General features: G+C 35.4%; 1 protein-coding gene across 6 annotated transcripts in view; it reads right to left on the bottom strand.

Moving 5' to 3' along the window:
- Positions 1 to 18363, bottom strand: part of HOMER1 (homer scaffold protein 1) — a 142500-nt gene that overhangs the window by 56762 nt on the left and 67375 nt on the right. For 4 of the 6 annotated variants that reach the window (XM_054684276.2, XM_016953092.4, XM_054684274.2 and 1 more), the window contains 2 exons: positions 17466 to 17573; positions 9420 to 9559 (listed from right to left, as the gene is read on the bottom strand). In XM_054684276.2, the coding sequence (XP_054540251.1) occupies positions 9420 to 9559; positions 17466 to 17573 (248 nt within the window). The remainder of the gene's footprint in view (positions 1 to 9419; positions 9560 to 17465; positions 17574 to 18363) is intronic. The other 2 variants (XM_016953093.4, XM_054684275.2) reach the window with 1 other exon arrangement.

The raw sequence follows: 18363 nt of genomic DNA, 5'->3' as shown, positions 1-18363 counted from the left end.
GGCATGAAAATCGCTTGAACCCAGGAGGCAGAGGTTGCAGTGAGCCAAGACGGCCCCACTGCACTCCAGTTTGGGTGACAAAGCAAGACTCTGTCTGAAAAAAAGAAAGTGCAGTACTGGCATAAACATTGAGACCAATGGGACATAATTAAGACTCCAGAAATAAACCCTCATATTTACCATCAGCTGATTTTTGACAAGGGTGCCAAGGTTCAGTGTATAAAAAGCAGTCTTTTCAACAAATGGTGCTGGAACAACTGGATAGATGTGGACCTCTATCTCACATCATATATAAAAATCAATGGACCAAAGACCTAAATCTAAGAGCCAAAACTATAAAACTCTCAGAAGAAAACATATGTGTTAATCACTGTAGCCTTAGATTAGGCAGTGATTTCTTAGATATGATACCAAAAGTGCAAGAAAGAAAAAAATGAATTAGACTTATTTAAAAATTTAAAACATTGGCTGGGCATGGTGGCTCACGCCTGTAATCCCAGCACTTTGGGAGGAAGAGGCAGGTGGATCATGAGGTCAGGAGATCAAGACCATCCTGGCTAACACGGTGAAACCCCGTCTCTACTGAAAATTCAAAAAATTAGCTAGGCATGGCAGCGGGCGCCTGTAGTCCCAGCTACTCGGGAGGCTGAGGCAGGGGAATGGCATGAACCCAGGCCGCAGAGCTTGCAGTGAGCCGAGATTGAGCCACTGCACTCCAGCCTGGGGACAGAGCAAGACTCTTCTCAAAAAAAAAAAAAAAATTTAAAACATTTGTGCTGCAAAGCACCAAGAAAAAAAAATAGTGAAAACACAACTAATAGAACTGAAGAAAATATTTAAAAATCAATTATCTGGTAGGAGGTTAATAACTAGAAATTATAAAGAACTACAACTCAACAACAAAGAGACAAACAGTCTAATTAAAAATGAGCAAAGGATCTGAACAGCCATTTTTCCAAAGAATACCCACAAGTCACTAATAAGGCACATGGGAACATGCTCAATATCATTAGCCATCAACGAAATACAAATGAAAACCACAATGAGATACCACTTCACACTTAAACCAGGATGGCTATAATAAAAAAGACAGACAATAACAAGTGCTGGTGACATGGAGAAATCAGAACCCTTATATAACTGCTGGTGGGAATGCAAAATGGCACAGCTGCTTTGCAGTTCCTCCAAAGGCTAAACATAGAATTACCACACAACCTAGTGATTCTACTACTAGGTATATACTCAAGAGAATTGAAAACATACGTCTGCACAAAAACTCATACACAAATGTTTATAACAGCATTATTCATAATATTGGAACTTTCAAAAAGTGGAAGCAACCAAAATGTCTATCAATTGATGGATAGATAAATAAAACATGGTGCCGGGCGTGGTGGCTCACGCCTGTAATCCCAGCACTTTGGGAGGCCGAGGCGGGGGGATCACGAGGTCAAGAGATCGAGACCATCCTGGCCGACATGGTGAAACCCCATTTCTACTAAAAATACAAAAATTAGCTGAGCATGGTGGCGAGTGCCTGTAGTCCCAGCTACTCGGGAAGCTGAGGCAGGAGAATTGCTTGAACCCAGGAGGCGGAGGTTGCAGTGAGCTGAGATCCAGCCTGGCAACAGAGCAAGACTCTGTCTCAAAAAAATAAAAATAAATAAATAAAAATAAATAAAACATGGTATATCCATAGAGCAAGAATATCAGACAAGAAAAGGAAATGAAATACTGATACATTCTATAACATGGATCAACCTTAAAAACACATGCTGGCCTGGCACAGTGGCTCACACCTGTAATCCCAGCACTTTGGGAAGCCGAGGTGGGCGATCACTTGAGGTCAGGAGTTCGAGACCAGCCTGCCAAAATGGTGAAACCCCATCTCTACAAAAAATATTAGCTGACATAGTGGTGTGCTCCTGTAATCCCAGCTACTTGGGAGGCTGAGGAAGGAGAATTGCTTGAACCTGGGAAATGGAGGTTGCAGTGAGCCGAGATTGCACCACTGCACTCCAGCCTGGGTGACAGAGCAAGACTCAAAACAAACAAACAAACAAACAAACAACACATGCTAAGTGAAAGGAGCCAGTCACAAAAGACCACATATTATGATTCCATTTATACGCAACGTTCAGAATAGGCAAATCTATAAAGACAGAAAGTTGATTAGTGGTTGCCTAGGGTAGGTGGAGGGAGAGTGTGGGTGTATAGGGAGAATGACTACTAATGAGTACAGGGTTTTTTGGGGGTGGGGAGTAACGAAAATGTTCTAAAATTCACTGTGGTGATGGTTATACAACTCTGTGAATATACTAAAAACCACTGAATTGTATACCTGAGGTAGTTGTTATTTAGTATTTGAATTATATCTCAATAAAGCTGAGATATAATAAAACAAGGTCCCCAAAATTAACAATTTTGTCAACAGTGAATATACAGCCAAGCTAAACTCTAAATGGAAAATGGCAGACAGAAAACAAAAGTACAATGTACATTTATTTAATCTGTTCAGTCATATCTACATTTGACACATTCTACAAGGAAGGCAGTCCCTGGAGAATGACCACTTTCAATATCAGTGATTGTGACCTTATTTCCACATGAAGTATGAATCTTATGTATTATCCCCATGAAGCAAGAACTGGGTCCAGTCTTTACAGAGATTTCTTTTAAAGATGTAGACTAGAAACTATGTGGGTTACCTAGTCTCCAACCTCTTTTGGCTTCATTTTAAACAGCTTTAATATGTTTAGGTGAACCCTGCACACTCCATTTTACCAAAGGCCTTACCACTATTTACTGTCACATATATCACAAATGTCAGACATTTTGTGGCTTGCCTGGCCTCTGCCTAGGTTTACACCTTGATCTTGGCCCTAACTATTTTGGTAAGAGGAAAGATGGCCAAATCCAAAGGAAAAAAAACATTATTCCCCACGTCCTAGAGCAAAACTGTCCGTATCACCTACCTCCCTTCCAATGAAATCCCCATGTAGCAGGCTAAGAACAGAAATGGAGAGGAAAAAGGAATTTTTTAAAGCCCTCCACAAGAAAGAGATCATAATTAATCTAGGATCAATCTGTTCCATGGCAAATGACCACACCTGTAATTCCAGCTAGTCTTCTTGAAAAGAGAAACTGAGAATCACTAGGAATGGATTGATGAACAATTCTTTCCCATTAATTATAACAGTAAGGCAGAGGTAGAGAAGAGGAAGGGTCTAATCGCCATTGGAGGTGGGTTAGTAATGTCTTTATCTCACATAAAGAATAGTTTTTTTCTTGTGAATAATCTTTACCAAGTGATAGTGCTTGACAAAATGGTTTAGCAAATTTTAACACTTCCCTCAAAATCTTTAGAGAATGAAGGTCAGTTCTTAAAAAAAATCAAGACATGAAAATGTAAATGTATCTATTCAGAAAGCTAATAAACACTCTTAGTCACTAAATTATATTTCTTATTTCATCTTATTTTAAAATATATAAACTGCTTCTCAGTTTCCAGAGAATGCAGAACAATGTACATGACCAAATTACTACCGTACTTCTTATAAAATACTATTGTTCACAATTATAGTAAAAAAATTCTGACATCTCTAAATTGTTAAGTTATGATCTCTCACAAATATTCCTTGCCTTCAAATTAATCTAGAAAAACTTAATCTAGTTTTTGAGGTTTGATAGTGGAGGAATAATGATATTTAAGTCAATTATTGAGGAGAATCCTACAACTTAAATTTTTCACCTACAATTATATCAATGATAAAGTCACTTCTTGTGAAATCAAGTCCCAGCTTTACATACAGTCCACAGTCTCATCCAAACAAAAGTTATCCCCAGAAATTATTTCTATTCTAGTTTATTACTATAATCTAAGATTTGCTTACTACCCATTAAAAAGGGAAACCTGTCACAGTGTGGAGAATACAGTACCTGAGAGCTCTTAACAGCCATTCACTTTTTTCCTGTTTTTATCATCTTAAAAGTACAGTAAATCCAAACTATATTTAAGATCAGGGCTGGGCGTGGTGGCTCACACCTGTAATCTCCTTTGGGGGGCCGAGGCAGGTGGATAATTTGAGGTCAGGAGTTCGACCTCAGTCACCAGCCTGGCTTACATGCTGAAATCCTGTCTCTACTAAAAATACAAAAATTAGCCAGTCGTGGTGATGTAAGCCTGTAATCCCAGCTACCTGGGAGGCTGAGACAAGAGAATGGCTTGAACCCGGGAGGTGGAGGTTGCAGTGAGCTGAGATCGCACCACTGCACTCCAGCCTGGGCAACAGAGTGAGACTCCATCTCAAGAAAAACAAACAAACAAAAAAGATTAAGCACTTCCTTTTGTATTTTAGTTTGCATTTACTCTGTTAAATATAAAAATTTTGTATTTATTTTGGTGTTTTTGTATTTAAGCAGCATTTAGTTAAAATGCTATGTAAAATTTCCAGTGAAATTTAGTTTTTGAAATTGCACAAAAATTGCTAGTCATAGTTTTAAAGTAGAGTGTTTCTAAAACTCTGATGATAAATACAGATGGAGTAAACCCATACAGATGTCATACATTGTGATAAAACTGTAGTTATACTGATATAAAGCAAGACTAATATGCTAGAAAATAATATTTCTGCATACATCCTTTAATGATTATCTGTTGGAAACACATAATGTGGCAGAAAACAATCTCTTTAACAGAATAGAAGGTACATGCAATATCCCCAAAAATACATAAATTCTAGAAGCACCATGAGAACACGTTATCTAAACATTAGAAGAATCTAAATATAACCAGTGTTTAAAAGAGCCCATTTTCTATCAAGGTAATCAAACTGTTATTAAAATTTATCAGTACAAAAATAGCTTCACAAACTGCTAATGTATATGTCTTTTCTGAACTCTCGAAAATATGACAACAATTATTTATCTATATTGTACCATATTTGAGGATCAAAAAATTGTAATGAACAAAATGAAAGCTTTTAGTTTTCAGTATTACATTGTGACAGCACTGGAATACTATAAAATCAACTATTTCCAAGATAATTTTCAGTGGCTTTAAATCTTTTTTTAAAAATCTATTATTATTTATTTTAAAAAAAAAAGTAAATTCTAGAATTCTAGACAGCTGATGCTATGAAGCAAACAAGAATTCCCTGGAAAGAGAACAAAACCTTCCCTCTTACGTATATGCCAGCCTATTAGTATATAGCTACTTTACTTGATATATAGCTAATCTAAGATTGGTTTCAAAGGATGTTCAAGTGTATACCTGCTCAATCTCAAAAGACATTATCATTTAGGTTAAAAAATGTTTTTAGAAAGAAATAGCAATTTAGATAAAATTTAATAACATTTCCCCCCAAAAAATCAGTAAACCTTTCATCCTCATGATCTCCCTTTTTTACACGTCTCTAAACTTTAAAAATAAGTACACTAAAACAGTATTAATTCACTGAAGCTTATTCAATAAGAATGTTTTTGCATAGTTTATGACAAGGATATAATACAGTACTATAGCACTTGACTAAGGAGTATTGAGCAGCTCATACATTTAAAATTTAGTTCAGCTGTATAGCTAAAAATCAAAGAAAGTAGTAAATGATTCAAGGTAATCTATAATGCCACTGAATCAGGTATGATATAAAAAGTTGTAATAGCTTAGTAAATAAGTTTTTCAAAACTCCAAAAGTAATTTTAGAAAAGTATTTGTGAATTTGCTTTAAGAATAACACAGTGGAGGAGGAGTAGATGAGGGCAGAGATGAAACAAGACTGGCCATTTTTTCATAACTGTTGAAGGCAGGTGACATGTTTATAGGAGTTCATTATAGTATTTTCTCTCTGATGTATGCTTGAAAATTTTTATAATAAAAAGTTATAAATACTAAAAATGTTTTAAATCTTGCTTATTTCTCTAAAGCTAAGTAACTTTTTAAAAAAGACTTAAAGAACAAACTAACCACATTACTAAAACTTTCAGTGCTAAATGAAAGGTAGGACCTTCTTTTGACATGTTAATTAACAAATTCATGAGGTTTAGTCAAAAATTTGAATTTTAAGAAAAGAACAAATGGCTTGCTAAGTAGCTATTACTACAGTCAACTCTTAACTAATCTGACTGACTAGATCACTGCTCCCTATATCCCATCTTTTTTATTTTTAGCACATAGACATTCTAGTGATTTTGCTCCTTATTTAGCAGTAAAATGGAATCAACTAAAACAGAAATACTGGCAAAAAATTTTTTTGCTATTCATTCTTCTCTGCTAAAACACATATTGGAGAAGGAAGACAATATAGTCTAAATAAGCATTAAAAACTTAAGATTTTATAGCACTTTGGGAGGCTGAGGCGGGTGGATCATGAGGTCAGGAGATTGAGACCATCCTGGCTAACAGGGTGAAACCCCGTCTCTACTAAAAATACAAAAAATTAGCAGGGTGTGGTGGCGGGCGCCTGTAGTCCCACCTACTCGGGAGGCTGAGGCAGGAGAATGGCGTGAACCTGGGAGGCGGAGCTTGCAGTGAGCCAAGATTGAGCCACTGCACTCCAGCCTGGGCAACAGAGTGAGACTCTGTCTCTAAATAAATAAATAAGATTTTAATTGTGTTCCTTTGTGATGGGAAAAAATAATACTGTACCCAGTTTAAAAACTTGTGAGTTTTAGATTTCAATAAAATTTATTTCAATAATCTGTTTCTAATCATGAAACACGGATCTTATTTCCACATAGGTCTCCTAGGATAGGAACAGTTACTAACTTCCTGACACAACAATGTGCTTCTGTTGGGTATTTGCCTAATGTACTGTAACTGACAGTGCATACCAGAATCAGAGAGCTGAGTTGTAGACTCACAGTTGTTACTAATGAACTATGTGACTTATGCAACTCACCTAACCTCTGGGATTTAGTCTTCCACATGCCAAAGGCACACACTTTCAAACTTTGACATTTTACAATATAGTCAGCATACACACATATATGTACACTACTGAAACAGTTTCTACCCTCAATATGAGTTTTACTCTAATGTTTTCTCTTTGGTTTCATTATATTTCATTTTTCAGAAAGCCACGAATGGCCTATTAAATTGATATCAAACTACCACAGTTTGGAAAATCATGGATTATATCATCTCTGAGGTTTCTTCTAGCTCTGATATTCTGGGATTCTAGCATTAACTTAAAATACTCAATGTTCTATACCTCAGGTGGAAATCTTGTTTTCAGTCAAGTAACTAGCTGAATACTGATTAATACTGATTAATGTAAAATCAAAACAAGTTCAGAGAATGTCTTAAAAAATCCTTTGAAGCATTTTTCAGTAAGAACTACAAGATTATGTAATACCTTTCACATAATTAAAAACTTAAATTGACCTGTTAAATTTTATATTCAGAACTCTGTCAAGTATCTCCATGACTCATCTATAAATTCCAGTAGTCAAAGCAGCTATGTACTTCAAGTCAAAGTAACTCTTATTAGACTCTTGAGAACAGAGAAAAATCGTAGAGAAGACCAATTCCAGGTAGTAACTCCAAATACTAAGGATTAACAAAATCGTAGACATTTAGAAAATTTTAGGTGCATAAACTAGAAATAGCTTTTACAAATGTTAAATACAGAATTTCTTATTTCTAAATGCTACAGTATTCCACACAGATGGCTCAATTTAAGTGTTAGCCAAAGAAATCAAGTATATAATTATGTTCAGTGAAGTTTTAAGTCTGTTTATTAAATGGATATGTTAAATATAATTTAATAGGAAGAAAATTTTTCCTTTCCTCAACATAGTAAAATATTTTTTTAAATTGCATACTAATATGATTATTTAATTGTAACTGCATATTTTAAAAGACCATGTAATGTAAACGTATTATTCAGATAGAAACAACTAAAATTTTTCATGTGTTCAGTCATCTTTATCACTATAAACAGAAAATATCGTTATACCACAACAATAAATCTATAACTCCACAATATATCTACTGTTTTATGTAAAATTATTAGCACTGTTAGCAACAAATTAGAATAGCCTCACAGTTTTCCTATGTTCATTGCTAAACAAACCTTTTTTGTTTTTTATAGACAAGGTCTTACTCTGTCACTCAGGCTGCAACACCGTGGCACAATCGTAGCTCACTGCAGCCTTGGATTCCCAGGCTCAAGTGATCCTCCTGCCTCAGCCTCCCAAGTAGCTAAGACTACAGGTGTGTGCACCAACATGCCTGGCCTAAGTTTTTACATATTTTTAGAGACAGGGGTCTCACTATGTTGCCCAGGCTGATCTTGAACTCCTGTCCTCAGGTGATCCTCCTACCTCAGCTTCCCAAAGTGCTGGGATTACAGGCATATGCCACTGCACCTGGCCATTCCTTAAAAAACCTTAACTAATTTTTTCTTCTTCCTCAGCCTGACAATGAGGTCTCCCAATGTTAGCCTCTACTAAGCCTCTACTAAGGGCATTTAATCCAATGCCCTTAATATTCAACAAATTTCAATCGAAATAAAAATTCTCATGAGAAAGAGGGTTGAAGAGTATCTCACTTCAATTTTGCTTAATATGCCAAAGGATTTTTTTAAAATTGGTCCCCAAAAGAAATGTTCAATGAAGGAAAATGTTTTCCTAATTTTAACTAAAACTAACCTAGTGAAAAGTTTCCAAAGAAGGACAAAAAATTAACTTTAAAACAGATGACTGATAGGTACTTGTTTTACATTTGCAAGATTGCAATTGCACAGACCTCCTTACATCCTAAATACACAAAGTATGGCCAATAATGAATGTAACTGGTTTGGAACACATTTAGGATAAATAGTATGTTTTCAGAGAAACAGATTCTTTTAAAATTCAAAAGCAAGTGAAGACTTATCTCCTGTTAGTTGGTGTGCAAAGATAAATCTGCCATTAACAAACCCAAGCTAAAAGTTATCCCACTGTTTCCTTCTGTGAAATCATGTGGTGAGATCACCTCAAAGACTATGATAAAGCTTAATTTCAGAGTGGAAAGCCTACTTAAAAAAAATTCCAACTTATAACCTTCAAGAACATACACAAAAATAGAAACCAGGTTAATAAAGGAGGCCTTTTAGAGGCTATGTTAAAAGACAGGTAGAAGCAACTTACAAGATTTTATTTCACTGAAAAACAATTTGTACTGTAATTAGCCTAGTGCTCCTTTTTCTACATAAAGGAAATGTTCACTGCAGTCCATCTATGCAACTATAAACTATAAATTAATAAAAAGTTTGTGTATTTCATTTCTGAGGTTAACAGAAGCAGTAAAAAAAAAAAAAAAAAAAGGCAAAGTCAACCTAGAATTTTCACTCAAAGCTTGTAACTACAAGGGTTCCTGAAACCAAACATTTCCATATTTACACAGTTACTTAATCATAATTGCTGAATTGAATCTGTACCTATGTGAAAATGGCAATGCATTCTGAGTTGGTTCAGCCCTTGGCTCTGAGTTCTGTGTCACATCAGGTGTTCTTTCATCATCTGTCCCGTTGATACTTTCCGGTGTTAAAGGAGACTGAAGATCCCCGCCTGCGGATTCCTTTAAAAAAAGGGGTGGGGGATAAAAAATAGTTACACTTTTGTTAAAGTACACAATATCATGTTGAGGTTAAAACTGCCTTTGATGTATGCTTACTGATGAACCAAATTTCAACTGAAATTTGAGTCAAAGACTTAAAAACATAAAACATGGAAATTTTTATTTTTTATTCATGGCAAGCTAGGAGAAAAAGTTTTTTGAAGCTGGGCTACTCACAAGAAAACTCTTTGAAACATACAATTTAGAAATGGAAATATAACACAATTTAGAAACAGTTTCGAATAATTTAAAAATGTTTGGTTTATTTAACTAATCGGTCAGAATAAAAGATATTCAAAGAATTACTATACTTCAGAAGAAAAGATGCACAAAAATGCAAGAAGATGTGATTTTGGTGGAAGAAGTAGATAATGGAAGGGGTACAGGAGAAGAAGTGGATGAGGAGAGGGGGAGGGCAAAGGGGTGAATGAAATTTGCAACACGTTTTATCTGCCCTACTTTTCAATCCCTATAGAGCTACTTAGAAAAGCAAGAAGAAATGCCTCTATAACCTATTATCTATAATGATGTTAGTGCATTTCAACTTATCTTGTCTGGTACTCATAATGGAATTACTTTTCTTTACAAAATTTCCTGTCTTATTTCTACTTTTCATTAAGATTTTCCTTTCAAAGTAAATTTATTTAAATAACATTAAAATTTATGTCATTTTAAATAAATTGAATTTAAAATGAAGCTCAAGCTGACACTTATGTCTGCCACCATCAGATTATCCAAATTTGATAATGGAAATCAGAATGAGGAGTCATTTGATAGACCTATTAACTAGGGGAGGTGCTAAAACCAGACTGTTAAAGAGCAGCTTGGTGGACCTCTTATGATCCCTGGGCAAAAAAATGTCACAATTGAAATATCTGTCTATATTTGGGAGAAAAAAATAAGTGTCCAACAGGGGAGTGGTTAGGAATGATCATAATTTGTCAACTTAAAAAAATACAAGATTTCCTCTAATAAAAATAAGACAAATATGAGCAATGTAGCATATAATTTTTAAAAATCAGAATGTAAAACAGTAACTGGGTTATATTTATATCCTTCACATTTAGAATGTTACACATGAAGTGCTAGAAAAAATATGTAAATATTAACGTGGTGAGACTTTTGTTTTTGAGACTTCTGGTTTTATACTGCTGTATGAATTTTATTTCACATTTAAGTATTTTAACTAATGGTTCCATAATGCTATAAACTATACAAGCTGTTAAAGATCAAAAGGATACTTTCTTAATTCCACATTATCACTTAACTATTTTTCAGTTTTCAGTAAAACTTCTAATTTTGACCTTTAATTTCATTTTTATTAAATCTTTCTCCTAAATCAGCTGTTTCCTTTAGCTGACAGTCAATGCACGAATAAAATCTACAGTATAATGTGACAATATAAAAATGTTTTACAACAAAGTCAAATCCTATTAAGTGAATAATGGGAATAGCAATCACAAAGTGACTACTTCTAGGTCAGTTATGGACCATATTAATTAGTCAGAAAAAATTTAACCAGCCAGGAAGATATCATAAAATAATCATCTCTGGTATTAACAAATCAGGCTTATTTCTCTCCAAGACAGGCCAAGCCAAACTAAAATAATGAAAGGTTGAATGTGCAACCTGCTAAACAGTTAAATTGGTGAAGATTCAATTCAGTAGAAATGATAACAGAAACAAGTTACCGGCCGGGACGTGGTGCCTCATGCCTGTAATCCTTGGGAGGCCAAGGCAGGCGGATCACCTGAGGTCAGGAGTTCAAGACCAGCCTGGCTGACATCATGAAACCCAATCTCTACAAAAATACAAACAAAATTAGCTGGGCATGATGGCAGGTGCCTATAGTCCCAGCTATTCGGGAGGCTGAGGTGGAAGAATCGCTTGGACCTGGGAGGTGGAGGTTGCAGCGAGCCAAGATCACTGCACTCCAGCCTGGGCAACAGAGTGAGACTCCATCTCAAAATAAAAAATAAAAATAAAAATAAATTACCTTATTAAACTTAAAGGGCATAACTAGGGTTAGCAATTAAGGATTAACTCAGGGATTTGCTGGAACTGGTTGACAAGAGTGTGCAAAAGTACATTAGGATCAAAAGAGAGAGAGGAAGAGCAGTAGCAGTTTGACTCATGGTTGTTACCATCTTCTGGGATAAATGCTCCGGTCACTTTGAGGGTAATATAAGAGGGAGTAGGGTTTGAGGCATGGAACTTGGGGAGGCTACAAATGTTAATGCTACTAAAGTAGAAAGACTGTTCCCAGGGGCAAGTTAAGAAGGGGAGAAAGAAAGGGATAGAGGTTGTAGCAATTCCAACATCTCAAAGCAGCAAGTTTTTCTTCAGAAAACTTGAATATTAGCTATATTTAAGTAAAGGCATAGTTATCTTAGGTCATTATACCTAAAGTAAAAAACAAAAAGCCCACCCAAAGCATGGTATTTTATTTTTTTAATTTAATTTTTTATTCTGAACCAATCGAGAACTTGGGATTTTTAAAGTCAGTTTTAAAAATATAAAATTAGTATTTACTGATGAGAAACAACAAAAAATTCCAACAGTACATGAGGGCACAAAAGGAAAATGAAACCCTCTTTCCCTCCAACTACCGCAGAGGTAGCCAAAAGAATTCTGCAAAACCTTCCAGAAATTTTGCATATGCTAAAAATAGTACTTGAAACATGTTTTTTATTTAACATATTCTAAGCATCTATTTCTTTTTTAATCTAAATTGTGTGTAATTTCCTAAACATCCTACTTCAGTTATTCTTTTTTGGGGTGTGTGTGTGTGTGTGTGTGTGTACCCAAAGCTGATAAGAAAAATGAAAAAAAAAAAGCAAAAAATAAAATGAAATAAAAACACATCAAATAATCTTTTCTATTGACTTTATATCCTTGCTTTGAGAAAATAAAACCACTTACATCTCATTTTTTTTCTGAGAAACTCTCCCTATAACTCCCACCAAAACAAATAATCTACAGTAAGAAAAAGGACAGTAACACTGAAGAAAAAATTTATTTTTGGAAGAACAAATCTGAGAGAGTATCAAGGAAATCAAAACTAACAGATGCAACCTATTATAAAAAAGGCACCTGAGCACAGATGTGAGATTCAGGAAATGCTTCTTAAGAATTCTCTCTTCCTACCCATTTGTGAAGTGGGTAACTTAAGTGAAAATTAAAATAAAACCCACAACTGAAATTTTGGCTATGAAAGCCAAAAAATGAGAAATATTCTAGAACACATGGAAAAAAGTTGACCTTGACCCTCACTCTAGGACAAGCCTTTAGGGTGGTTTCAGTGACCTACTGTGTATTGGAAGGATGGGCTGGGGAGGTACGCAGCAGCACTGCCATGACCCACTATACCAAATACCACTACCACCTTCCATTTCATGCCAATAAAACCTGAAATTAAATTCCCATTACAGTTTCAACCTTGTTGGCTTAAGGAAAACAAGGCCCTCTCTTTACCATTTAACAAACATTCAGGGAAGACTCAGTCCATTCCAGTTTTATACTTAAACAAAGATGAGAACACCACTGTTTTCTCAGCAGAGGGCCTGACAGAAAAACTGGGGAGGAGCTAATAGTCTTGAGATCCCATGGCAGTGAGAATGGAAAGAAGACAGCAAAACGATACATAAAGGAAGATGAGGTTGAGCTCTCAAACAAGATCCTCATATCCTCAGTCATACATTTTTCCTATAGTTGGTCACCATCCAGAGCCACCATTTCTGAAATCCATTTTGTGACAACCACAGAAGTTCTTATAATCTGACTTTCTGGATTAATTTATGCTCTTCCTTCGCTATGTAAAGTATATTGGCTGATTGATGCTTAGGGTTAGTGGGTTAATTGTTACTCTGCTTGAATATTTTGCAACCACCAGCTGCATCAAATGCTTACCAAGAGTCAGCTGTATGTGTCCCAAACCTGTTTATGCCAATTCTATTTATATAATTATAAAACTGAATTAAGTACTATGTAAACTACTGATTTTGAATGCAAAACTAGAGTGGTTATTTTAATGAAAGCCAGGCTAAATACTTTGAAATGACTAAAATGTAAATGGCTAAAAAATTAAAATAATACTTACAACTGAATTAGGCATATATAATATTCTACAATATAATATAATATCTAACATAGGAATAGCTTCAGCATCTCCTAGAAAACTTGTTAGAAATGCAGATCCTTGGGTTCCATCTTAGACCTACTAAATCAGACAGTCTGGGAGTGGAGCTCACCGATCTGAGTTTTAGCAAGACTTTCAGGGAATTCTGATGCAGAATTCTGACGCATAGTATTTTTCAAATACATATTGTATAAATATACAATTAAGGCATCTGAATTTTTAAAGATAACTGTTAGTGCCAGACAGTATGTTAAGGCCTTACATCATCATCCTCCCCATTACAACCACATCCGTTGTTAACATTTATTAGGCATTTAGTACTATATGCTAAGTACTTTCTAATCCTCATTTAATTCTCACAATATTCCTATTAAGGACATATTGTTCTCATTCTCATTTTATAGAGGAAGAAAAACAGAGACTTGCCTAAGCTCAGAAAACTATTAAGGGTTGGAGCCCAGTTTCAAATTCAGATTCTAGAACTCCCATTATTAACCATGACCTGACACTGTGTCGTTACCATACTTATTGATGATGATCAATGATTCTATAAGTAATGTAATACTCATGTTATAAATGTATAAACACACTTGTGTTAAACAACCAAGTGTATTACATGGCAACGGAAAAGTAATTTATATCTAGGTTTGTCTGACTCAAACTTTTAACCAGTCTCTTACACCTCCCTCAAATAAAAACAAAAGCTATGACCAACCAAGTTTCTACTACTATCGATTTTCGTGTTTAACCTATTATCAATTACCCCACTTAACCGTTCTTTTGCTAAATTCCAGAGTTACGTTACATTCTTCAGGCAGCATTAATTCAGCAGATTGGGTTAAACCACTGAGAATCAAGTAGGGTAGGTATGGCCAATGGTCATACAATTCAAACTAAAACAGACACATTAGATATTGTCACGCAGGCTGCAGTGCAGTGACATGATTGTAGCTCACTGCAGCCTCAAACCCCTGGGCTCAAGCAGTCCTCCCACCTTAGCCTCCTGAGTAGCTGGGACTATAGGTGCATACCATGCCTGGCTGATAAATGCTTTTTAAAAAATGATTCTCTCTGGCTTCTGTATATTAAATTGACAATTAGGCTTCAAATGTTTTGATAAGATAAATTAAGGTCCATATATTTTGGCTCTCAAATAGTGATGAACTTATTTCCTTATTCTTTATATTTCATAGTATTTTTCAAATATAAGCATCTTTTATATATTCCTTTAATCAAAGCAGAGGCTTAAAGTCATTCCTTCCACCAAAGAGGAACAAGGTGTTAGCAGCAACTTATAATGGTTCATGACCAATTCAACTAAAATGGAAGTTACGATTAGAGAAACGGGAACTAATTACAATGGCAAAGCTTAATCCATCACACTTTTATTAAAATCCTTTGAGTACTCTTTTACTGAATGTTCTGTTTGTTGGATCTTCTTATAACACTGGAATCACTCACCAGAGGAACTAGAGCTCCCAATATGTATTGCCACTTAATTTTAAATGGGGTTTTATGTTTAAAAGTATCACTACACCTTCGCAGCACTTAGAGAAGACAGATTCAAAAGAAGTTTCAAATGATCATCAAAGTTATTCCAGGTCATTGCATGTACAGACGTATAATGGAGCTTTGGCTTCAATTCAGAGTACACCTTTAGTCTAAGGGAATATGCACTTTAAGCATATTTAACAGAGCTCTCCTTTATTCTTATTAAAAAAAAAAAATCAACTCTCTATACCAGTAGTTTTCCAAATAGAGCTGGGTGACAGAAGTGGAGAGGGAGATAAAGAATAAATAATTTTCTAAACTGTTCCAATCATTTGGTTAGTTATTAAATTCCAAGGCAATTCCTATTTTCTTCAAGAAAGTTCCATGTAAATCTGCTACTACTGACATTATTCCAGAGAAACATTTGTAACATCTGATTCTTCCTTTCCATAAAAGCTACTGAGTACAGTTCAGAAACAATTACTACAGAGGAGAACAGCCAAAAGCTGAATCCTACTAGTAGGATACAATTAAAATAAAAATTAATTTTAGAAAAGCCTACAATTAAAAAGCTGAAAATAGTGGCATTCTATATTAATCATACAGTAAAACCATTGTATTATAAAAGTACCAAAATGTAACCATTTAATCAACTTTACTTGGAGATATAACTTCCAACTGAAGGAAGATTATGATGGACAAGTAAAAGGTCCTTTGTTAAAAGAAAAAGTAATAGTTTTGTAAAACCTATAACCATTGTCTCAGTGCTAAGCATAAAGATGTTCCAACTGTCAGATTTAAGTATACTTTAAAAGTATGTAAAACAGGCTGGGGCTGTGGCTAACACCTGTAATCTCAGCATTTTGGGAGGCCAAGGCAGGCGGATCACTTGAGGCCAGGGAGACCAGCCTGGCCAACATGATAAAACACCACCACTAATAAAATGCAAAAATTAGCCAGGTGGGGTGGTGCACGCCGATAATCCCAGCTACTTGGGAGGCTGAGGCATGAGAATCACTTGAACCTGGGAGGCAGAGGTTGCAGCGACCCGAGATTGTGCCACTGCACTCCGGTCTGGGTGACAGAGCATGACTCTAGCTCAAAAATAAATAAATAAATAATAAAAGTATGTAAAACAAACCCTATTGTTTGTGCGTGTGTGCACGCACGTGCATGTATTTTAACTTTATGTATATTATGACATTCTGACATCTTTTAAAAAAATTTTTCTGGCTGCAAAGAGACTGCTTCTCCCCTCTAGGGCTAGCTAATTCTTAAGGACAGCAAGAGCCCAGTCCAGAGCATGCCTCTGATATGCAAACTAGCCAATCCAGAGCCACACCTCCTCCATCTGATCCATACATCTGATCCAGGAGACAATATTCCTCTAACTTAATCCATCCCAGGGCCAGTTACCAGACAATGAGGGACCACCCCTACAGTTTAGAGCCCCCTGAAATTATTCAACCCAGCCAATCCTAAACTATTTCCCCTCCCCTGCTTTACCTTTCCAATGGAAATTCCAATAAAGCTCTACCTCGGCTTTCCCCTCACTCCTGCTTTCTGTCTCTTGACCACCTTAAGACTTTCCCTGTTTCTAGGACCAGCAAGTATAATAAACTTGTTTTCCTGAACTTTTCCTATGACTCCCCTTGTGGTTACATTTGACTATCACATGATCTTTATGTACTTTTGCTAAGTTACAAGCACATTAAATAATTTGAATTGAATTACTAAACTGAAATTTTGATTACAAATATTCTTGTAGGCATTGGCATATAGAAAAACCTTTTTCCACCAGTACAAATTAAGTAAAGGGTGCATTTCTCTCTCTCTCTTTTTCTTTTTGAGACAGGGTCTTGCTGTTGCCCAGGCTGGAGCACAGTGGCACAATTATAGCTCACTGCAGCCTCGACCTCCCAGTCAAGTGATCCTCCTACCTCAGCTTCCCAAGTAGCTAAGACCACAGGCTTGCACCACCACACTTGGCTAATTTTTTTTTTTTTTTTTTTTTTAATTTGTAGAGATGAGGTCTCCCTATGTTGCTCAGGCTAGTCTTGAAATCCCGGGCTCAAGTAATCCTCCCACCTAAGCCTATCAAAGTCCTGGGATTACAGGTGTGAGCCACCACACTAAAGGGTGCATTTCTGTGTGTACTTTGGAGATTTAATTCTGGCATGAAGGATACTATCTGAAATGAAAAAGGTTCATAATTAAGAATAGAAATGATATACCCACCTGTGAAGGTGTACTGGTAAGTTCCATCTTCTCTTGTGATTTTTCCTTTGCTAGTCGAGCAGCTTCTTTAAATTCCTGAAACTTTTCTGCAAACTGAATGTATAAAGACTACATACATTAACCAAATAAAAATAGGTCACAGTGCCCACTTTTACCTTAGTAAAGTTATTCATTTTCTGAATAACTGACTCTACACAAGCAATATAGCCTCCAAACCAATTATAGCTTCTAATATGAAAATGACAGGAAATGAAACCTAATTCCAAACATTTGTCTGTGCACTATGAAGTATTTTGACAAATCTTATTCAAAACATCATGATATAGCTAAGTTAGACTTCAGAGTCAGCTAGCTTACCTAAAGGACTCCTGGTTGTTCAGAAATAATTTACTGAGACCAAGGTAGGGGAAAGAATCAGTAAACATAAGCGTACTGTGCTATGTTTATCATTGAGAAAACTGAATTTCACAAGTATCCACTTGTAAACATCACAGTATTTAGAAAATGCTTTTAAATTTTACTAAAATATAAACTCTCTTAATACACAATGCATTTTCAGTAATACAAATAGTAATATTTACTATTTTCACTAACTGACATAACTAAAAATTTATTTCCGAAGATTCCTAAATAGCTCATGTACAGCAGCAGAAAGGAATAATACTCAATGGTCTTTAAGATGGATAACAATTTCAAAACAAAAATTATTCTACATGAAATGCTAATTCTTAGGAACTCATAGGAAACTATAAAACATCCTGGCCACAAAGAATATCTATTTATGTTTTGGAAGTGGAAGCTAGTCTATCACTATTATCAGTGAGAATAAGTTAAGACTACATAATAACTACATGTAAAAACCCCAAATCCCTATGCAACTTAAAATATCTGTTAGAGT

This window comes from Pan troglodytes, chromosome 4 (assembly GCF_028858775.2).
Source record: "Pan troglodytes isolate AG18354 chromosome 4, NHGRI_mPanTro3-v2.0_pri, whole genome shotgun sequence".
Classification (NCBI taxonomy): domain Eukaryota; kingdom Metazoa; phylum Chordata; class Mammalia; order Primates; family Hominidae; genus Pan; species Pan troglodytes.
This window is presented reverse-complemented; position numbering and strand designations above follow the sequence as displayed.